The sequence below is a fragment of the Euleptes europaea genome, chromosome 13 (assembly GCF_029931775.1).
Source record: "Euleptes europaea isolate rEulEur1 chromosome 13, rEulEur1.hap1, whole genome shotgun sequence".
NCBI lineage: Eukaryota > Metazoa > Chordata > Lepidosauria > Squamata > Sphaerodactylidae > Euleptes > Euleptes europaea.
The window spans coordinates 55,390,428-55,414,294 of NC_079324.1; the positions used below are offsets into that span (position 1 = coordinate 55,390,428).

General features: G+C 47.1%; 1 protein-coding gene across 1 annotated transcript in view; it reads left to right on the forward strand.

Annotated features, from left to right (window-relative positions):
* GALNT9 (polypeptide N-acetylgalactosaminyltransferase 9) overlaps window positions 1-23,867 on the forward strand; it is a 180,467-nt gene that overhangs the window by 50,669 nt on the left and 105,931 nt on the right. The window contains exon 3 of the mRNA XM_056859407.1: window positions 23,235-23,401. Within this exon, the coding sequence (XP_056715385.1) occupies window positions 23,235-23,401 (167 nt within the window). The remainder of the gene's footprint in view (window positions 1-23,234; window positions 23,402-23,867) is intronic.

The following is a 23,867-nucleotide window of genomic DNA, read 5'->3' on the forward strand; positions in this document are numbered from 1 at the left end:
AAATAAAGTACCTTATTATGTGGGGAGAAAAGTTAAGTCAGGCATGACAGATCTTCTCAAAGAGCTTGCTCCAATTTAAATAAGATTTGAGGCATTTTTTTAGGCAGCTAAGAAGAAAGCTGCCACACAACAGAATCTGAACAGACAACTCCCTTAGATCACAGGGATTAGTTAAGAGTTGGTATATACTAATATTGACATCCTCAAGATAATGGAGAGAGCTGTAGCTCAGTAGAAGAGCATCTGTGTTGCATGCAGAAGGACCCAGGCTCAATCTTGGGCATCCCCAGGTCATAGATGATGTGAACGAGATGTGCATGAGAGCCTAGAGACTTACTGCCAGTCAGAGTAGACAGTACTGACCTCAGTAGACCAATGGTCTAACCAATGGTCTTCATGAGATCCTGGAGAGCTGCTCCCAGTCAGAGTAGACAATTCTGACCCCAGTAGACCAATGGTCTGACCAATGGTCTTCATGAGATCCTGGAGAACTGCTGCCAGTCAGAGTAGACAACACTGACCTCAATAGAGCAATGGTCTGACCAATGGTCTTCATGAGATTCTAGAGAGTTGCTGCCAGTCAGAGTGGACAATACTGACCTCGATAGAGCAATAGTTGACCAATGGTCTTCATGAGATTCTGGAGAGCTGCTCCCAGTCAGAGTAGACAACACTGACCTCGATAGAGCAATGGTCTGATTGAATATGAGCCATTTCCTTTATGTTCATGGCTACTTTTTATTTCTGTCCACTTTATGGATTGTCCATGTGCTGGGTTAGATCCAACCAAGATTTCAGTTGGTGAAAAGGTAAGGGGACGGGTTTCTCCACCAAAAGGGTCGTGCTGTCAATTATAGAATGATAGAATCATAGAGTTGGAAGGGGCCATACAGGCCATACAGGCAATCCTGCTCAATGCAGGATTAGCCTAGAGCATCCCTGACAAGTGCTTGTCCAGCCTCTGCTTAAAGATTGCCAGTGACGGGGAGCTCACCACCTCCCTAAATAGCTGATTCTACTGTCAAACAACTCTTACTGTAAAAAAAATTCCCCCTAATATCCAGTCGGTACCTTTCCTCCCGCAATTTAAACCCATTATTGTGAGTCCTATCCTCTGCTGCCAACAGGAACAGCTCCCTGCCCTCCTCTGAGTGGCAGCCCTTCAAATATTTAAAGAGAGCAATTATGTGCCCCCTCAACCTCCTCTTCTCCAGACTAAACATTCCCAACTCCCTCAGTCTTTCCTCACAGGGCTTGGTCTCCAGCCCCCTGGTCATCCTCGTCGCTCTCCTCTGCACCCGCTCCTTTTTGAAGCAAGGCCTGCAGAACTGCACACAGCACTCCAGGCGCGGCCTGACCAATGCAGTGTACAGCAGAACTATGACATCTTGCGATTTGGATGTTATGCCTCTGTTGATGCACCCCAAGATTCCAATTATGGGACTTTCATGGACAAATGCCACATGGGACAGGGGCTGTGGTACAGATTAGCTTTGTTTGAGTTGAAAAGCTGGCTGGATCCAACTCGCTGTGCGCAACAATTATTCTGATGCAATGGGCTATGAATAGCCATGTATTTCTGCTCCTGATTCATATTTGCTGCTGCGGACATGTTCCAAAAAGGAGACAGAAGGTTTAAGAATATTGTTGTTGGCTCCTCAAAGAAAAGGAAAAAAGCATTGACTGGCACTGTTGCATCATTAAGCAAAGTGTCCATGTGACGCACAACAGTGATTCAGGTCTGTATTATGTGAGAGATGTCTGCCCTTTCTAATGAGGAATATGGTATATAGTCAAGAGAATAGGAGTAAATGCTACGCACAACAATTATTTCAGCATGACTGATAAAGCAGTGTATTTGTTCAGTTGTTAAGAATGGTCATTTATGCATGGGTACTTTCGCTCACGTTTGACCCCGTTCTGAATCAGTTGTTCCCTGGAGTTATGACTGAGTTTTCCGTCCATTAGAGATGACCTCGTGCCCAGCCCTTGCAATGTCCCGGTCTTCCCATTCCTCTGTTAACCCGACTCTTCCCACTCTCCCTAGAGCAAAGCCCGGGGTGATATCCCCATGCATAAGGCAAAGTGCGGGGCACACAAGCTTGGTTTTGCTTACAGCCAATTACAAAGCAGCATGTAAAGAGGTGGGGACTCACGTACTTCCTGCTTCCCCTGAGCTCTTTCTGAGCAAAAGAAAGGGTTTTTAAAAGCAAGGCTTGGATTCCCCCCCCCTTTCAGATTGCTCCGTTTTTGTTGTTATTGTTGTTAAAATGCTTTTTTATGTGGCAATTGGGTTTGGGGGGGGATTTTCTCTCATAGTAGGCACTACAAGTAAGCCCATTACAAAGCAGCATTTCAAGGGTCAGGGACTTGATTTGAGCTTGGAGACTGCTGGTGCATAGGCTCCCAACAGGAAAGTGTGGGTCCAGTGAGCTGTAAACTTTAGGTAAAACTCCCATGCATGAATGACCACTCTCTGCTTACATATTTGTATGTCCAACAAATATAGGGTTGCCAACCTCCAGGTACTAGCTGGAGATCTCCTGCTATTACAACTGATGTCCAGCCGATAGAGATCAGTTCACCTGGAGAAAATGGCCACTTTGGCAATTTGAAGTGCCTCCCCTCCCCAACCCCACCCTCCTCAGGTTCCACTCCAAAAACCTCCTGCCAGTGGTGAAGAGGGACCTGGCAACCCTAAACGAATATTATACATGTTTGGTGAGGGTCCTCTGCGTTCGGAGAGTCTTGCGACTCCATGATTAATGCGGAAGTAACGCTAGAGAACATTACCTTGCCTAATTTTGATGCCACCCCGAGTTTTCATTCCCCCCCCTAGCTTTTCCCATTAAATACATTATTGATTCCCTTTTGTTTAGCCCTAGCTAGGTTTTCTAATTAAGCAGCAAGCTTAATTATGCCAGAAAAGGGGGTAACATAATCTTGATTATTAACTGTGGCTCTTGGGATTATGAAAGGAGAGCGGGCAAACTGACGTTATTAAACCAAATTGTAAAAAGGAGTGACCTTATCGGGAAGCCATTTGCCACATTGCAGTGTAGTAAATTTTCCCCTCGCTGCATCTCATGTATATATTTATTATCTGGCCAATGCTTGGCAAGGCTGACCCACTCTAACACAGGGATCACAGAATCATAGAGTTGGAAGGGACCACCAGGGTCATCTAGTCCAACCCCCCTCTACCTGTGACCCTGGAGAGCCGCTATTGGTCTGAGTAAATAATACTGACTTTGATGGACCAAGGGTCTGATGCAGCATAAGGCAGCTTCATGTGTGTTCATGTGTTCCAAAGCAGCCATTTTCTCCAGGTGAACTGATATCTGTCACTCAGAGATCAGTTGAATCCCTGGAGATCTCCAGCCACCACCTGGAGTTTGGCAACCCTAGTGTGCACTGGTAGGGTTGACGTGGATGCCAGCGGATTGGCAGTCAGTCCAGAATAACACCATCAGAAAAGTCCTCTGCTACTTAGAAAAGTGTAGTTTATTTTACAGTGCAAAGATATAATACAAATACTTGTCACACTCTCTTCGCTCATAGCATTCCACACTGAGCTTCAGTTTCACTCCATTATATACACTTGATGGTCGCAGCCACCAATCACAGCAGATGCCTAGTCTTCATGATATTGCTCATGCATTGCATCTGCCTACTGGTCATAACCGGATCAGGCCAGCTCCCTCTAGCTCTCCAGGGAGTTTCCAGGCTGATTGCATCATTTCAGATCTATCTGATCTACCATGCACCTGTCAAACTAATCTGACAGCCTTGCAATATCGACAAGGGTTGCCAACTCCAGATTGGGGAAGTTCCAGGAGATTGGGGGGTGGGTTGGAACCTGTGGAGGGTAGAATGGTGGGGAAAAAGGGAATTCAGCAGGGATGTGATTCCACAGCGCCCATAGAGTGTCCAGCAACATGGTGATGTTTTTCAGCCAGAAATGATGTTGCGGCAATGTGTGATGTAGTTCCTGCCTCCCCAATGTGTGATGTAGTTTCTGCCTCCCCAATCCTGCTACTGGTTGCCAATAAAAGGCTACCAACCTTGTTTGGGCCACCCAACTAGGGATGCCAGGTCCCTCTTCACCACCGGCGGAAGGCTTTTGGGGCAGAGCCTGAGGAGGGCGGGGTTTGGGGAGGGACTTCAATGCCATAGAGGCCAATGGCCAAAGCGGCCATTTTCTCCAGGGGAACTGATCTCTTATCGGCTGGAGATCAGTTGCAATAGCAGGGGATCTCCAACCACCACCTGGAGGTTGGCAGCCCTACACCCAACTGAGCATTGCTAGTTGAGCTTTGCTTCTGCCTACTTGTAAAGCATATGCGAGCCACGGGCCATCTATTGCACTCGACCGTAGCGGACGTTTTATGAGGCTCTCCTCTCAAGTTCTTGCTTCAAGAAGCATTCAATAACTTATTAAGTCCCTCGCTGGCACCGAGCCTTTTCCCAAGGATCAGATATTTTATTTGGCGTGCGCAATTCCTGCAAGCTGTAAAGTCCCAGGCGGAAAGGCTTATGACTTATTAAAAATATTTACAGCCCGCTTTTCCAAGGAAATGCTCAAAGCAGCTTACAACCTGAATATGACACCATCGTTGTAAAAAATACCCTGAAAGTAACAATTTTTTTAAAAATGTCTATGCTAAAAAGCCAGCCTCCAGGAAAGATTAAAGCTGTTGGGGTTTGCAGCATGAAGCCTATGTAGATCAGCCAGGTAGTGGGAGAGTACAGATGAAGTATAAGGAGGAGCTGTGGCTCAGAGAGTCTTCTTAGCATGCGGAAGATGCTAAGATTAACTGTAGAAGAAGAAGAAGGGGTTTTTATATGCCAACTTTCTCTACCACTTAAGGGAGACTCAAACCGGGGCTGAGAGAATGTGACTAGCCCAAGGTCACCCAGCTGGCTTCATGTGGAGGAGTGGGGAAACAAATCCAGTTCACCAGATTAGCCTCTGCCGCTCATGTGGAGGAGTGGGGAATCAAACCCAGTTCTCCAGATCAGAGTCCACCGCTCCAAACCACTGCTCTTAATCACTACACCCTAAATATAAGGCAACTTCAAGTATCAGTGTCTATATATAGAATTACCAGTATTGCTGAATCCACCCTCCAAAGCATCCATTTTCTCCAGGGGAACTGATCTCTGTAGTCTGGAGATGAGCTTTGATTCTGGGGGCTCCCCAGGTCCCATCTGAAGGCCGGCATCCCTCAGTGAGACAGTAGCCACTTGGATCTCAACTTCCCTTTGATTCATAGTTTCCATAAACTAGCATTTTTTGCTAACGCAGCCGGTCTTTGGTATAAGCAACTCGGTTTTCTCAACTAGCAGGTGGCACATGCAAAATCACACATCGAGTTCTGGTAGAACATATGCGTGGATTACTGCTTGCGAATTAACCTGCTACATCAACTTGCAGAGAGGAAAGCGACTGTGGTCTGTTTTTCTTGCACCAGAAGTCTTTGAGCCAAATAAAATAAAATAGATGTAAAAAGGACGACAGATAAAGCTGTGCTGAATTGACAGCAGTCTCTGGCAATTAGGGCTGTCAATTCGGTTCGGCCCGAACTGAAAATCAGCCGAATTTCCCTTGATTCGGCAGTTTTTAGTTCGGGAGGAACCGAACTCAAAACTGGCGGGCAACCGGGGGGGCCGAATTCAGCGAGTTCGGGAGTTCGCGAATAAATTCGGCCAATTCGGGGCTGTCAGTAAGCAGCATAACCTTCAGTAAGCAGCATTCTCCTCCCCCGGCCAATCGGTGGCCAAGCTGGGTCTTCTTCTGGCCAATCAGTCAGGATTGAGTACTGGAGGAATCAGCTGATGTGCGGCCGGCAGGGGAAAGAGAGAGAGAGAGGGAAATCCTCATGTGTGTGTGAGGGGGTGCTTGTGCACATTCGCTCCTTTCCGTGGCTGCAGGGGGCGCATTTTTTGGGGTACAGACCCCAAACTTTCAGGGGATATTCAGACAGGTTTTCTTAAGAGACCACCCAAGTTTTGTAAACATTGGGTCAGGGGGTCCCGAGATATGGGCTCCCCCCTTTTTCTTTCCATGGCTGCAGAGGGCGCATTTTTGGGTGTGCCGACCCCAAACTTTCAGCGGAGCATCAGACAAGGCTTCTTAAGATACCCCCCAAGTTTTGTAAACATTGGGTCAGGGCCCCCCGAGATATGGGCTCCACCCCTTTTTCCTCTCCCCCCTTTTCCATTTTCGTGGCTGCAGGGGGCGCTTTTTTGGGGGTGCAGCCCCCAAACTTTTATCATAGCTTCAGAGAATCCCTCTTAAGAGACCACCCAAGTTTTGTAAAGATGGGTTCAGTGGGGGCTGAAATATCGGCTCCCCCCCTTTTCTCTTTCCGTGGCTGCAGGGGGCGCATTTTTGGGTGTGCCGACCCCAGACTTTCAGCGGAGCTTCAGTCAAAGCTTTTTAAGAGACCACCCAAGTTTTGTAAACATTGGGTCAGGGCCCCCCAAGATATGGGCTTTCCCCTTTTCCCTATTGGGATGAATGGATCACCCTCGAGAGATGCATACATATGGATCTTATATTGGATACAAATGGAATCATATTGGATTACCCAGCCTCCCAGCCCCTCCTGCTGGAACAGAAGACAGCCACAGTAAGACCCCTTTGGGGGCTTTAATCTATATTTTTTCTTTTCTGTGTGTGTGTGGGGGGGAAAGCAGAGTCTGTGTGTGTGTGTGGGGAGGGAGCAGTTTCTGTGGGTGGGGGGGGGAAGCCAAAGGGGGCTTTTGCCGGTTCTGCCTGGGGTGTGTGTTCCCCCTCTAGTCTCTCTCTCCCTGGTTTGAGGGGGGGCTTCATTTTTATTCTTCAGGTTTTTCCTCATTCATAAGATCAGTTAGGTTATTTTGATGCTTGCTCAAAACTGGTTTTCAAATGGTGACTTAAAGAATGCATCTGCCTGGTCCCAAGTCCAATGCAAAAGGAGAAATTCCACCCCCTCCTGCTCATTATGCATAGCTAGCTGCCTCTGTCCCTTTCCATGGTATGCAAACTCCCAGGTGTCAGGTGTTGCTTTGCACTGTTGCAAAGGTGTTGCATTGCGTGCTTGTGTTGCTTTGCAGTTGTATTGTTTTGCAAAATTCTTCACACCTGCCCTGCCCTTTGCATGTTTGCAAAGGTGTTGCTTTTCAGTTGTGTTGCTTTGCAAAGTTCTTAGCACCTGCCCCGCCCTTGCTCTCATCAGCTGTTTGAGTGGCATAAGGCCTCTCGCGAGGCGGGACTTCCGGTTGTAAACCAGAGGTGACGCGCACGCGCGTTGGCGTGTCCACGCGTTGCCGTGCAATCCCGAGCTGTGCCTTAAAAGTCTCCCGCCGGAGGAAAGGTAGGACCTGGCAACCCTTGCAATTGAACTCTATGGCATTGAAGTCCCTCCCCTCTCCAAACCCCACCCTCCTAAGGCTCTGCCCCCAAAATCTACCGCTGGTGACGAAGAGGGACCTGGCAACCCTACTCCACTCCCCAAAATCTCCATGCATTTCCCAACCCAGAGCTGGCAACCCTACTCCAGTCCCACCTCCTGTTTCGACAGTGGCCAGTCTCCAAAGCAGGGTTTCTCCCCGCCCCCCCAAACCCCTTGTAGCTGCATTCCTCTTAACTGGAGATGCCAGGAACTTCACAGGCTCTTCCAGGGAGCTGCGGCTCTTCATCATAGCTCCACTGGCAGCTTTCCTGTATTTGTTCCCCAGGTCCTGGTTTCCCCGGCAAAACTAATTCCGAGCCATCAACCGCTTCGCAGCGAAAACCAGCAGCGTGGCATTTGATAGTTCATCTCCAGCGTGGTCCCCGGAGAACTTTTTCTCACGGTCGCCTCCTATCAGTTCCAGAAAGGGAAAAGGCTGTCGTGTAAATTCCCCGACTGTCATGTTGCTGTTATGCTCCACTGTGCCACATCAAAGGATGAGCGGGGTAATAGGATGCGGCTAGCTGTGAATTTGGCATCTATCCCCTCTGAAACATTTCGAGACGTATATTCCTAAGCCCATCGCAGTCTTTCCTTTCATGGTCCCGGGATGGGGCTCCACCTGCCCTCCCCCTTTGGCTGGCTTCTCCCTTTGCGTGTAAATTCTTCTGGCAGCTTAAGATGTAAAATATGTATTGCTTCAAAAAGGTTTTAACGGGAACATAAGAAGAACCCTGCTGGAACAGACCAATTGTCAGACTTGTCCAGCATCCTGTCTTCCACAACCAGATGCTTCCAGGAAGCCCACTTTCAGAGCATTGAGAGCCAGCGAGGTGTCGTGGTTAAGAGAGGTGGTTTGGAGCGCTGGACTCTAATCTGGAGAACCGGGCTTGATTCCCCACTCCTCCACATGAGCGGTGGAGGCTAATCTGGTGAACCGGGTTGGTTTCCCCACTCCTACACATGAAGCCAGCTGGGTGACCTTGGGCTAGTCACACTCTCTCAGCCCCACCTACCTCACAGGGTGACTGTTGTGGGGCAGGGAAGGTGATTGTAAGCCGGTTTGAGTCTCCCTTAAGTGGTAAAGAAAGTTGGCATATAAAAACCAACTCCTCCTCCTCCTCCTCCTCCTCCTCTTCTTCTTCTTCTTCTTCCTCTTCCTCTTCCTCCTCCTCCTCTTCTTCTTCTTCTTCTTCTTCCTCTTCTTCTTTATCTGCTCCCCTAACTAGGCTTGCTGCTTCTGAACATGGAGTTTCCATTTGCTTATTAAACCTAATACCCATTGATAGGGCCGTCTTTCATGAATGTGTCTAATTTCTCTTTAAAGCCATCACAATGTGTGGCTTGGATTGTTTTAAAGAGCTATCTTGAAAGGCCCCCGAGCCTAAATATTTCTGTTTCCAGATCATTTCGCTCAGTCTTGTTCACATTGACTATCTCTCTCCGAAGCTGCATTAGTGCCATTTAGAAACATCTGACGACGGGAGCTTAGACTCTCAAAAGCTCATAGCCTGGAAAATCTTGTCGGTCCCTGAGGTGCTGCCGGACTGAAATCTAACTGTTCTACTGCAGACCAACACAGCTACCCCCTGAAACGATTTAAAAACAAGTGTGTGTGTTTCTTTCTTCTTGTATGATCTGGCCAGTTATCACATTGTGAAGCCAACCCAGAGCGAGAACAGCATTTTCTGCCCTCATTCTCAAGGGGGCACCCTTTTTTGCCCTGTTTCTGATCTCCTCCCCAATGAATGCCAAAACAGAGGGGGGAAAGAAGAAGAGTTGGTTTTTATATGCCGACTTTCTCTATCACTTAAGGGAGACTCAAACCAGCTTACAGTCCCCTTCCCTTCCCCTCCCCACAACAGACACCCTGTGAGGTAGGTGGGGCTGAGAGAGCTCGAAGAGAGCTGTGACTAGCCCAAGGTCTCCCAGCTGGCCTCATGTGTAGGAGTGGGGAAACCAACCCGGTTCACCAGATTAGGGTCTGCCGCTCATGTGAAGTAGTGGGGAATCAAATCTGGTTCTCCAGATCAGAGTCCACCGCTCCAAACTACCGCTCTTAATCACTACCCCATACTGGCTCTCCTCTGGAAGGTGTTTCAAAAATGCTTTGGGACCCTCCTCCACATATATTTTGTAGAAACATAGAAACATTGAGTTGGAAGGGACCCCAAGGGTCATCTTGTCCAACCCCCCCTGCGCAATGCGGGAAATTCACAGCTATCCTCCACATCCCCAGTGACCCCTGCTCTAAGCCCACAGGAAGGCAAAAAACCTTGGGCCAGTCTGGCCTGGAAGAAAATCCCTTCCTGACCCCCAAAGTGGCCATCAGCATTACCCTGGGCATACAAGAAAGGGCCACAAGAGCTGAGCCCTGGCTCATCCCTTCCTGCTCTCCATCTCACAATCTGCCTAAATCCGTAGCGAATCACAGCATCGGCATTGCTGTCAGATGGCCACCTAGCCTCTGTGCAAGTCAAGTCAAGTTTATTGTATAAGGCCGTAGGCCATTACAATATAAAACAGTATAGTAGCAGGTTAAAATAGGCAGAACCAGAATCATTAAAAGAATGCAATTTTTTTTAAAAAAAATTTGAAATACGCCCAGTCGGCTCTAACCAACTTTGCCATCATAGCTTGCTTTTCCCTGATTTTCTTGGCTGCCAGACCATACGGTGCCAATCTTTTGGAAATATACGGGTCCCTATCTGACAACAAATAGATTAATCTGTCAGCATCAGATGACAATTGTGACCCTAAAAAAATGTTTGCTAGAAACTTGTTCCGGGGCTCAGTATATAAAGGTCAGGGAAGGATGTAATGGGGGAGACCATGCACTGAAGCCCTGCATAAAGGAGCTCCGTGGGCATGGTTTGAAAACACAATGATGTGAGGGCTGCTCTGAGGCTGTATGTTGTAATGACCTGGCCTCTGTATAAAAACCTCCAAAGGAGGAGAGCCCATCACCTCCCACAGAAGCCTGTTCCACTGAGGAACCGCTCTAACTGCCAGGAACATCTCCCTAATGTTTAGCCGAAAACTCTTTTGATTTAATTTCAATCCGTTGGTTTTTGGTCTGACCTTCCAGGGCAACAGAAAACAACTCTGCTTAACTTGAATTGTCTACCTGATATCTACAGACAACTGCCTCTCCCACTGAGCACAGACGCCTAGGGTTGCCAGGTCCCTCTTCGCCACTGGTGGGAGGTTTTTGGGGAAGAGCCTGAGGAGGGCGGGGTTTGGGAAGGAAAGTGACGTCAATGGCATAGGGTCCAATTGCCAAAGCAGTCATTTTCTTCAGGTGAGCTGATCCCTATCGGCTGGAGATCAGTTGTAATAGCAGGAGATCTCAAGCTAGTACCTGGCAGTTGGCAACCCTACAGACACCACCCTAGAAGTCCTGAGCAGATGACCTCTCTGTTCAGAGAGAGAGAGAGAAGGCATCAGTGTACCCCCTTTGCACGCTTACTGGCTTGTCAGCACTCTGCCTACATGCAGGGGAAGCTTGCATGCTTACACTACCACCCTGTGATGTTGAGAAAGCGGCATCCCTGATGACAGTGTGGAAGCATACGTATGCACACTTGCTCCGTGCATAGGCACAGTGATGACAATCCAGCAGTAGTCCAGCAGCACGGGAAGACCCGTGTGCTGCTTTGCCTCTCCATGCATTGACTGAGTGTGCAGAGGGGTCATGCGCTCAGGGCCACCACAAGCAACTACAGTAATATGAACCGATGTGCTGTCAAGTCGCAGCCAAGTGATGGTGACCCCAGCAAGGGGCTTTCAACGCACGTGATTAAACAGAGGTGGTTTGCCATTGCTTTATTCTGCACAGCCTTCCTTGGTGGTCTCCCATCCAAGTACCGACCCTGCTTAGCTTCCAAGATCTAATGATATTGGGCTATACCATACCACCTTCCCTCCAGTATGTATCTAAGGTTGTTTATGCATGGGTTCTTTCACTCATGTTTGCCCAGGTCTGTCTCAGTTGTTCCTTGGAGTTATGCATTAATTTTCTGTCCATTAGAGATGACCTCGCTGCCAGCCCTCACAAATCCCGGGACTTCCCGTTCCTCTGTTAACCTGATCCTTCCCTCTCCCCTGAGCTCAGCCTAGGTGGAATCCCCATGCATAAGGCAAAGTGCAGGACACCCAAGCTTGGTTTCTCTCACAGCCAATTACAAAGCAGCATGTAAAGAGGCAGGGATTCAAATGCTTCCTGCTTCCTCATAGCTCTTTCTGAGCAGAAGAAAGTCTTTTTAAAACCGAGGATTGGATTTCTCCCCCCACCCCTTCTTTTCAGATAGCTCCATTTTTTGTTTTTTGTTCTTAAAATGTTTTTTTATGCAGCAATTGGGTTGGGGGGGATTTTCTCTCACAGTAAGCTCCACAAAGTAAGCCAATTACAAAGCAGCATTTAAAGGGGCGGGGACTTGATTTGAGCTTGGAGACTGCTGATGCATAGATTCCCAACAGGATGGTGTGGGTCCAGCGAGCAACGAACCTCAGGTAAAACTCCCATGCATGAACAAACAACCTAACACTGCCTTCCTAAACTCTTCAGAGTTCATCAGTTCCTTTTGGGTCGTTCCCAGTCCTCTGACTTCACCCTTGGGACGACTGTAATCGCTTGATTCTGCCCATTATTTCAGGAGGACCTTTATCTCTTTCAAGAACGGGGGGGGGGGGGGGGAAACCTGGTGAACATTATCTTAATCTGTTCCAGATCTATCTTTTTTTTAAAATGAAGGACATTACTGGACAACACTAATGGGCAGAGAACGATTTTTTAATTTTCTCAGGTAACGGAGATGAAATGTAAAATGCAAATGTTATTTTAAGTGCCTGCTATAATTATGAGCTTGGAAATGGCTCTTTATACTAGCTTTCAAATGCCTGTACGCCTGAAGGCATTTGCTACTGTACCCTGTAGCTCCAATTAGCTTTTAATTTATGCAGAGATAGCAAGTGCCCCTCGACGTGCCCTTGGAGACCCTGCCCTCCCAAACTACTTTAAGGAGTGCTTAGCTTTAAAAATTAACAACAACTGGATCAGGGCTTTTTATTGATGCTAAAAGAAGCAGGATAGTATCGAGTTAGGGGGAAGCGGCGGTACGCAAACCATCTGTACAAAATAAATAAGGGAGCAGTGTTTTGTTTCCATTTTGGAAGCAAGACATGATCATCCAAGACCTCAAAATTCAGGGAGAAATTGGGATGAAGCATATTTTGCAAGCATCTCCAGGTTTCATTGAGAAGGGGATGTAGGGTTGCCAGGTCCCTCTTCGCCACCGGTGGGAGGTTTTGGGAGCAGAGCCTGAAAACGGCGGGGTTTGGGGAGGGGAGGGACTTCAATGCCATAGAGTCCAGTGGCGAAAGCGGCCATTTCCTCCAGGTGAATTGATCTCTATCGTCTGGAGATCAGTTGTAATAGCAGGAGATCTCCAGCTAGTACCTGGAGGTTGGCAACCCTAAGGGGATGAAATGCAAAGAATACATTTTCGATGTGAGATTAAATTTCCTGAAGAGGAAAGTTAGTCTGACTGTTCATAGTTTTCGATGGGTAGCCATGTTAATCTGTCTGTAGCAGTGGAAAAGAGGGGAAGGAGAAGAGGAGGAGGAGGTTGTTTTTATATGCCAACTTTCTCTACCACTTAAGGAAGAATCAAACCGGCTTATAATCACCTTCCCTTCCCCTCCAGTAGAGTCCAGTAGCACCGTAAAGACTAACAAAATTTCTGGCAGGGTTTGTGCGTTCGTGAGTCACAGCTCACATAGTTTTGTCTTCGCGCAGTTGATTCCAGGGAGTCCCTGCGGTTCTCTCTTTCTCAGCTCGAAGAAAGGGGCTGACTTTTCCTTTCCATCAGAAAGAGCTTGTCGCTGGGAGAAAAGAGTTGTTATGTACATATCATCAATTAAGTAAAGACATTGTGCCTTAAGAGTTGCTAAACAGGTTAACAAGCGGTTCAATTTCGGAAAGCTGCTCAGAGTCACTGTTTTTGGTGCCCGGCCAATTTCAGTGCATCATCTGAGGTTTAGAAAATCTAGCTGGATGTCAAGCTTTTTTGTTTTGCAAGAAACATGACAAAATGACATTGAGCGGATTTGTAGATTCACGTACCAACAGGGGTATGTTGATTAATCTGAAGATTTGGAGAGCCCTGTAATTCTCTGGCTGGGGGAGTGGCAGAGGATGAATTAAGGTCCTGCTTCTGACATTTTGAGTACAGGTTTCTCCCTGGCTTTTGGAGCTGTAAAATAGCAGTCCTAAACAGGTCTACTCAGCCGGAATGGTGTAGTGGTTAAGCGCAGTGGTTTGGAGTGGTGGAGTCTGATCTGGAGAACAACAGAGACAGACCGAGGGCAAACGTGAGTGAAGGTACCCATGCATAAACAGCCAAAGATATATATAGAGAGAAGCCTTTAGTCACCCAGTGGGTTTCATGCCCGAGCGTGGATTTGAATCCAGCTCTCCTAGATCAGCACTCTAACTACTACCCCTGTAAACTAATGCTGTAAACAGTCTGAGGGCATGAAATGAAAACAGGGCACCCTTGCGATGGGATACTCTGGTTTGGTGACATCCTCGCCTTTACACAGAGTTTATCCCAATGCAGCATGTCAGAGGATTGTTTTCTTTTCTTTCATACCCTCGCCATTTCCTTGAGCTGTTCAGATGACCACAAGGGAGCTAGCTGCCGAGTAAATTATGTATAACTTGTGATCACCTCAGTACCTGAAATATTAATTTCTTCACACTGTAACAACAGCTGAGAAAGCGAAAACTACCGGCAAGCTTTTCTCAGTGTTTTCCCATACCACCTCTTTCCCCCTGCATGCTCTGATTTAAAACAATATCAAAAAACGAGCAAGGGTCATGGATGGATGTACCTGAATTTAGGCCAGGAATTATGGTTGCAAACTCCAGTTTGGGGAATTCCTGGGGATTTGGGGGTGGTGCCTGGGGGGGGAGTTTGGGGAGGGGATGGAGCTCGGCACGGACATGATATAATAGGGGTCACACTCTGAAGCTGCCGTTTCTTTGAGGGGAAGTGCTCTCTGTAGTCTGGAAACTGGTTGTGATTCTGGGAGATCTCCAGGCCCCACCTGAAGATTGGTGACATTACCCTCTACCCAAAGGGGCCTCAGCGTGGTGAGCCAGCATGGTATAGTGGTTAAGAATGGTGGTTTGGAGCGGTGGACTGATCTGGAGAACCAGGTTTGATTCCCCACTCCTCCACGTGAAGCCAGCTGGGTGACCTTGGGCTAGTCACAGCTCTCTTGGAGCTCTTTTAGCCCCACCTACAGTACCTCACAGGGTGTCTGTTGTGGGGAGGGGAAGGAAAGGTGATTGTAAGCTGGTTTGACTCATCCTTAAGTGGTAGAGAAAGTCAGCATATAAAAACTAACTCTTCTTCTCCTCTTCAAGTAATTGCTGGAGCTGGTTTTGCTGCTAAGTCCAAACTTAGCAAGGCTTGGGGGGGGGGCAGCTGGACTTGATCAATCCAGAGGTTTGAGACTCTGTGTGTGCCAATTGCAAGAGTTAATGTTGTGGGCTTTTATCCCCTCATGTACATCACAGCCGGGACATTGAGTGGTATAGCATAACCCAATCTCATCAGATCTTGAAAGCTAAGCAGGGTCGGTTCTTGGATGGGAGACCACCAAGAAAGACTTTGCAGAGGAAGGCCATGGCAAACCATCTCTGCTTACCCACTTGACTTATGGGGTCGCCATAAGTCACCTGCGGCTTGACTGCACTTTACGCACACACTGCTCCTAGCTGATTTGGATGGGCTTGTTACTTTTTTCCTTGCCATCAAGTCACATCTGACTTATGGTGACCTTTGGTGGAGTTTTCAAGGCAAGAGACATTCAGAGGTGGTTTGCCATTGCCTGCCTTCGCGTCACGACCCTGGTATTCTTTGGAGGTCTGCGGGTGGAATCTGGGGAGGGTGAGGTTTGGAGAGGGGAGGGTCCTCAGCAGGGCAAATAATGTCATAGAGCCCACTCTCCAAAGCAGCCATTTTCTCCAGGGGAACTGTAGTTGGTCGCCTGAAGATCAATCGTAGTTAGCAGGAGATCACCAGGTGCAACCTGGAAATTGGCAACCCTAGCAGCAGGCCATTAAAAATGGAATTTGTTTGCCAAGGATTGTTATGCTGCTTGCAGAGTGGAAGCCGGTTAGGGGAAGTCAGAGTGGCAAATAATTGACTTCTCTCCGGGCTTTCTGTCTCTTCCCCACCACACTGCTGCTACAAGTCCTTGACAACGCAGCCTTAATGAAATCCCTAATGATTTCCCCAGTACTCAAAAGGCCAAATCTGAAAAGTCTTCTCCTTTTTCAGAAAACCACCATTCTAGACGGTGTCACAGATCCTCCTCATTACCGTGTGTACGTTTTGAACCCATCCTGAGGACCTGGGGCAGGTGGTAAAGCGAGGAAACAAAATCAAATATTTATTTCAGTAACATGGAGCATTTATATGGTACTTGGAAATGCCCGGCGCATTCCATGTGCATTCGGATATCTGAAATATAGTATAGGTAATTAGAAATATACTTAACTATATGCCTCTTTTCTACCCCAAGGGGTGCTCAAGGCAGTTTAAAAAGGTAAAGGTCCCCTGTGCAAGCATCGGGTCATTCCTGGCCCATGGGGTGACGTCACATCCCGACGTTTACTAGGCAAATTTTTGTTTACGGGGTGGTTTGCCACTGCCTTCCCCAGTCATCTTCCCTTTACCCCCAGTAAGCTGGGTACTCATTTTACCGACCTCGGAAGGATGGAAGGCTGAGTCAACCTTGAACCGGCTACCTGAAACCAACTTCCATTGGGATCGAACTCAGGTCGTGAGCAGAGCTTGGACTGCAGTACTGCAGTTTACCACTCTGTGCCACGGGGCTCCTCAAGGCAGTTTACAAAACATAAAAAATCAACCACTGCAAAATCACATGAAACACTGAACACTGGAACCACCAACAAGGAGGAGTGTCTTATTTTTGTTGTGCTGTTCTCTAAACACATTAGTTAGAGCTAGTGTAGTGTAGTGGTTACAAAGTACCCTATGAGGTAGGATATGCTGAGAGTAGGGTTGCCAGGTCCCTGTTTGCCACCAGCAGGAGATTTTTGGGGCGGAGCCTAAGGAAGGCGGGGTTTGGGGAGGGACTTCAATGCCATAGTGTTCTATCCCTTGGCATCTCCAGTTAAAGGGACTAGGCAAGTAGGTGATGTGAAAAGACCTCTGCCTGAGACCCTGGAAAGCCGCTGCCAGTCAGAGTAGACAATACTGACTTTGATGGACCAAGGGTCTGATTCAGTATAAGGCAGCTTCATGTGTTCAAGCCAGCAGAGTTCCTGGTCTGAGGGTCACAGGTTCAACCCTTGAAAACACATGAAGTAAGCTTGCCAACTTCCAGGTAGTAGCTGGAGATCTCCCACTATTACAACTGCTGCTCTCCGTCCACTGGAGATTAGTTCACCTGGAGAAAATGGCCGCTTTGGCAATTGGATTCTATGGCATTGAAGTCCCTCCCCTCCCCAAACCCCACCCTCCTCAGGCTCTGCCCCCAAAATATCCAGGTATTTCCCAACCCAGAGCTGGCAACCCTACCTTTGACTGTCTCAGTCTCTTGCTTATCAGGACTAGTAGCATCCTCAGTCTGGGTTCCTTTCCCTCCCCTCCATATCCAGGAGCTTTCTTTCTATTGCCTCATTAGCATCTCATCAGGCCAGTTCATTATTTTTCTCCCTTTTTTTAAATCCCACAGAATAGAGAAGGAAAGGTTCATCAGTGTTGGGGGGAGGGAGGCCCCGGAATACAGTCATTAACATTTTCCCCAGAAGCTAGAACAAATTCTCATTATGTTGATTAGGAGACATAAAACAGAGATGAGAAAGTCTGCCTGCCAGGTTCGGCTGCCACAGAGCAGCCGGGTTGTGTTGTCTGCCACTTGTCCTTGCTCGTGGGGGAAAAACGGGGATCAAGAATTTGAACTTTGCTTCCGCAGAACTCAGGATCAGACCTTGCTTTCGCCGGAGGGGAGGTGGAGCAAGGTGGAAGAAATCTAGAGCCAGCAAATGCAGTTTCCTAGTTGCTCATCACAATGAGCAAGCCTTATGTCGAAGTCTGAAGAGGAGACAGGAAGTACCATCCAACCAACTCTGGCTTATTGGTGCAAAGGACTTACTTCATGTCTATGGCAATACATGTTTTTCCCCGATGCCCATATTATAGTGGATAGAGGGTTAACCGTATTTATCCTATATTAGCTAAATTCTCTGAAAGTTCGGAGCAGGTGTGGAAAAGTCATTAATCGGCGGAAATCCCATGATCTCGAAACAAATGGCCAAATTTTGTGCTTGCGTGGTAAAAGCCAGGAGCAAGAAAGGGGTTGCTGGAAAGGATGAGGAATTTTAATTTGTATAGAAATACTGCTCCAAGTTTTACACTGGGTTGTTGTTGGTTTGTTTGCTTAATTAGTATTTTATTTGTATTTTATCTTTTTTCTTTTATTTATATCTCCTGCTTTTCTCCCCCATGGGGACTCAAAGTGGCTTATGATAACATTCACCCCATTCCATTTTATTGTTTGTTTATTTATTTAGAACCCACCTTACTCACTAGGGTTGCTAACCTCCAGGTAGTGGCTGGAGATCTCGTGGGAGTACAATTGATCTCCAGGTGACAGAGATCAGTTCACCTGGAGAAAATGGCTGCTTTGGAAGGTGGACTACATGGCCATATACCCCAATTGAAGTCCCAAGAGGAAAGAGGAGCAATCTGCCCCAATTCACCACCTTATTATGGTGTGTCCCACATGGGTTTTTTTGTTTGTTTGTTTGTTTGTTTTGCCCCCATCTGATCCACAATCCCTGGCATAGCCTGTTAAGCAATCAAAACAGGCCTCTCCTCTCTCTTGCAGAACTGGCAATCCAATGGATCCAACCCCAAACGCTCTAAATAAAAATAATGTGCCTACCCTCCATATATGTGCGTGAAGTAGCTTCTGGCAAAATTTCATAAATAGTAAAACAATGAATCAGCGAAACCTATATATACACAAAAACAAAATAGCAATGAATTAGCAGCCAAAATTCAAATAGCAGATACAAAAATAATTAAAGATTCTGCTAATTAGAGAGGGGGAAGGAAAGCAGCATGGTATAGCCCGATTTTGTCTGATCTCAGAAGCTAAGCAGGGTCGGTACTTGGATGGGAGACTGCCAAGGCAGGTTGTGCAGATAGGGTTGCCAGGTCCCTCTTTGCCACCGGTGGGAGGTTTTTGGGGTGGAGCCGTAGGAGGGTGGGGTTTGGGGAGGGAAGGACTTCAATGCCATAGAGTCCAGTTGCCAAAGCGGCCATTTTTCTCCAGGCGAACTGATCTCTATCGGCTGGAGATCAGTAGTAATAGCGGGAGATCTCCAGCTAGTACCTGGAGGTTGGCAACCCTATGTGCAGAGGAAGGCAATGGCAAATCACCTCTGCGTGATTGCTTGCCTGGAGTCGCCATAATTTGGTTGTGACTTGGTGGCACATACATATATACCAAATTAGACAGTGATTTTTTTTTTCTTGAATCCCTTGTATTTGGAGCTGCAGATGCTGTATAGCTGTTGCTGCGAAGCCAAAGATTAATCTATGTCATACACCTCCACCATCTTCAATATCAAATACTTTAAGATGCTTTAATTCCATTTGCATTTCTTTCTGGAGAGTCAGGCTGTCCAAAATTTCTGTGTTTTGCCTAATCCCTCTCCAAACCCAGTGTGTTAAAGTCTAGGAGAAATCTAGTTGATGCTAGCAGATCTATGTCAAGGACTGGTGGCGGAAGGAAAGGGGGGGAAATCTTCCCCTTTCATCTGGCAATCCACTGAATTTAGGGTTGCCAACCTCCAGGTACTAGCTGGAGATCTCCTGCTAATTCAACTGATCTCCAGCCGATAGAGATCAGTTCCCCTGGAGAAAATGGCCGCTTTGGCAAGTGGACTCTATGGCATTGAAGTCCCTCCCCTCCCTAAACCCGTCCTCCTCAGGCTCCACCCTAAAAATCTCCAGCTATTCCCCAACCCGGAGCTGGCAACCCTCACTGAACTGCCAGCAAGCAGCCAAACTTCAGTTGATTTGGAACATTAAAAAATCAACAGGGTTTGCCATCCCCATTGCTGTTTGGTACACATGAACACATGAAGCTGCCTTATACTGAATCAGACCCTTGGTCCATCACAAAATCACACAAGGTTGGAAGAGACCACAAGGGCCATCCAGTCCAACCTCCTGCCATGCAGGATCCCACAATCAAAGCGCTCCCGATGGCCATCCAACCTCTGCTTAAAGACCTCCAAAGACGGAGACGCCACCCACCCACCCCTAGGAAGCACATTCCACCTTCGAACTGCCCTCACCATCAGAAAGTTCTTCCTAATGTTTAGGTGGAATCGTTTTTCTCTTAGTTTAAATCCATTACTCCGTGTCCTAGTCTCTGAAACAACAGAGAACAAGCTAGTTCCCTCATTAACATGGCATCCCATCAAAGTCAGTATGGTCTACTCAGACTGGCAGCGGCTCTCCAGGGTCTCAGGTAGAGGTCTTTCACGTTAACTACTTGCCTAGTCCCTTTAACTGGAAAGGCCGGGTATTGAACCTGGGACCTTCTGCATGCCAAGCAGCTGCTCTACCTCTGAGCCACAGCCCCTCCCACAGCTTAGGCTCCCTTGTTGTGAGTGGGGAGGAGATGGGCACGGCCGGGGGCTCGCGGCCCATGGCGGCATCAGCTGTAGGACTCCCCTTCGTGGCCTACCTGGAGGAGGTAAGTGCTGGAGGAGTCGGGAAAGAGTCCAAGGACCTCCGTCTCGGGACAATATCTATCAGTAGTAACCACGGTTACTTTCTTGGCAAAGTTCATTGCTGGATGCATTTTACAGCAACGTAACACAACCGTGGAACTCTGTGTGGTTCAGATAATTCACTACCCAGACGTTCAATTGTCACAATAAGGATATCAGAATCAGTAACAGGTTCTCTGACCCTTCCCATAAAATAAGGCTGGGGATAAGGAAGAAAATTACTTCTGCCAGGTTATTTCCCCCCTCAGGGGTTACCTCGTAGTTAAGCACCTTCTCCCCTCACCCCGCCCTTCCAAAGATAAATTGCTAATGGTCGGGAAAAAAATGTAGTCATTATGTTGAAGTGATGAGCCAGGAGGTCACCGAATTTGACAAGAGCAAGGAAAGCCATTTCCTGTGGTATCATTAGCTGTATTTTAGAGAACGGGCCTGGTAATTGCTATGGTAATTGGACGCTGGATTTGCTTGCGAGAGCATGTCGGATATTTTAAACATTAATTTCTATGCAAAGGAGAGCGGGGCTTTTATTTTCATTCTGTGGTGGCGCCCTGGTTTGGGCTTTCCTACAGTGTCGGTTTATCCTAGCGATAAGCCGAAGGTTCGTCGGTGAACTTTTTGCGCTCGAAACCGGGCCGTGTGATGTGTGCAGAAGAGTCTCCTAAAATGTGCCCGGTGTCATTCTGGTGTCTGAGGCTACCCTGGTAGGGTTGCCAACCTCCAGGTACTAGCTGGAGGTCTCCCGTTATTACATCTGATCTCCAGCAGATAGAGATCAGTTCACCGGGAGAAAATGGCCGCTTTGGCAATTGGATTCTATGGCATTGAAGTCCCTCCCCTCCCCACACCCCGCCCTCTTTAAGCTCCGCACCCAAAACCTCCCTCTGGTGGCGAAGATGGACCTGGCAGATGCTCTCCTACTGAGCCACCGCTTCTGACCAATCCTCGCTTGTTTAACTTACTTCAGACTGCTGTTTGCAGTAAGTTCTTTTTTGTAATGAACACGAATGCCATTTTAAAAAATTGATGTTTAAAAAAATTCACCATCAGTACACATCGGATATGCATGCGCACCCCATATTTTATTCAGCGTGGTGTAGTGGTTAAGAGCAGTGGTTTGGAGCGGTGGACTCTAATCTGGAGAATCTCTCAGCTCCACCTCCCTCGCAGGGTGTCTGTTGTGGGGAGGGGAAGGGAAGGTGATTGTAAGCCAATTTGATTCTCCCTTAAGTGGTAGAGAAAGTCGGCATATAAAAACCAACTCTTCTTCTTCTGGTTTCAAATTTCAGGCCACTCGTCCCTTATGGTTATTATTAAATAGTTTGGCTCAAAACTGTTGCTACCTACCCTGCATCATGTGGGAAGGCTATAAAACTTTGCATTTTCCATGTTGAAAGGGCCATTATCTTGTAATTTCCTCACACATTATCTTGTTGTAGACAATCCTTTGATAGGGATATAAAAGTCTTCATGTTCACATTTTGTTCATAAGGCATGCCTACATCCCCTGGAGCACGTTTGCCCCGGCAGTATGTTGTGTAATGTCGGAAGTACTCTTTCCTGGTGGCCAATGCATTCTATTCTGATTTGCTTTATTACCGTGATTTTGGAACTGACGGGAGGAGGAGGAATCCTCAGATTTGCAGATTTGCAAGAGAAAATCCATATCCCAAGATCCAAATTTTGACAATTTGCTGGGTCACAAATTGGCCTTGCCATCTCCACCTTGAGAAATTCCGGGAGATTTGGAGGCGGAGCCTGGGGAAGGTAGAGTTGGGGGAGGGAGCTCAGCAAGTATGTGGCCAGAGAGACTGCTCTGTGAAGTTGCCGTTTCCTCCAAGGGAACTGATCTTTGTAATCTGGAGATCAGTTGTAATACCGGGAGACTTCCAGGACCCACCTGCAGAGTGGCAACCCTATCAGCCAGCGTGGTGTAGTGGTTAAGAGCAGTGGACTCTAATCTGGAGAACTGGGTTTGATTCCCCCTCCTCCACATGAGTGGCGGACTCTAATCTGGTGAACCAGGTTGGTTTCCCCACTCCTTCACATGAAGTCTGCTGGGTGACCTTGGGCTAGTCACAGTTCTCTCCGAACTCTCATCCCCACCTATCTCACAAGGTGTCTGTTGTGGGGAGGGGAAGGTCATTGTAAGCCAGCTTGATACTCCTTAAAGGTAGAGAAAATTGGGATATAAAATCAACTCTTCTTCTTCTTCTTCTTCTTCTCAAATACATGTTACATTTGCCTCTGCTCTAAGAACAAGTTCAGGGCATTAAATCCATCCCTGATTTTCATGCATATCATGTCTTCCGTGTGTGATTAGATAATACAGGGAAAACTCGGTGTGAATTCTGCAGCTGTAGCCACCATGCATTCCAGGTACAACCTGGTGGACAGGGAGGCTTCTCTATGTGGGATGTTTGAATGCTTCCTATTTAATTTATTTTTCTGTTAGTTTATAGTTTGGTCAGTGATTTTGGTTCTCTGCTTTTTACTATTGGTTGTATACATCTGTTTGTCTTGTGTATACGTGCTATACGGTTTTTTATATGCAGCATACATAGCATATGTAATTTGTATATCTAATGTATGTACTTGGAGTGCTGATTGATCAATGCACAAAGAATGTTGAAAAATGCATTTTACTGGTAAAATTGGGTTTCAGGAAAAGGAAAATGGGACTAAGCTAAAGAATTATGGGTTCAATTAACACAAAACAAAATTGAAACGGGGATTTCTGGGTCGAAGTCATCAGGAGGGGACGTTAAAAACCATTCCATGTGATATACACCAAAGTGAGCACATGGTATTACGTATGGTCAGTTTGTGTGGGTCATCCAGCCACTATGATTGGATATGTTCATTTTCCTGGGGAAAGAGTGGTCAAAACGAAGACTTTCCTCCTTCCAGTGCGCGCTGGCTCTTAGCTCTTCCTTTGTTCTCTCTAGGTGCAAACAGATGTCCTATCCTGAGGACCTGCCCCAGATCTCGGTGGTCTTTATTTTTGTAAACGAGGCCCTGTCTGTCATCTTGCGCTCCGTACACAGCGTTGTGAATCACACCCCATCCCACTTGCTCAAGGAGATTATTCTGGTGGACGACAACAGCGACAACGGTGAACACATATATAACAGCTGTTTGTTTGTTTGTTTCTGTTTCTTAGCATGTGCGTGTTTGCCATCTACTGTCCCTAGTGAGAGAAAGGTGTTAATTAAAACTAATTTGGATGCAACTGAGAGCTGCTTTATGTGGTTTCCTGCTTGGAGATGGCATACCAGTCATGTGTTTTACCATGGAGCTATGACCCCCTTGTTGTTTATGCATAGCCAATTTCGGCACATCAATCCTGCAGAATTCCTGTTTCATATGAATGGAAAGGGTGCTTATGCAGTACCTTTCCCCAAATTAATACATGGAAATGTTCCCTCCATGGAACTAAATGGGTACCTGTGTATGTAGGAGCAACATATGTTCCTAGGATTCACTGGGTGAACTCGAGCATCTTTGATGGTTTTATCTATATCATTAATTGATACTCAGTATTCCATCCCTTCCAGAGAATATTTAGCCCTCATTGGGAA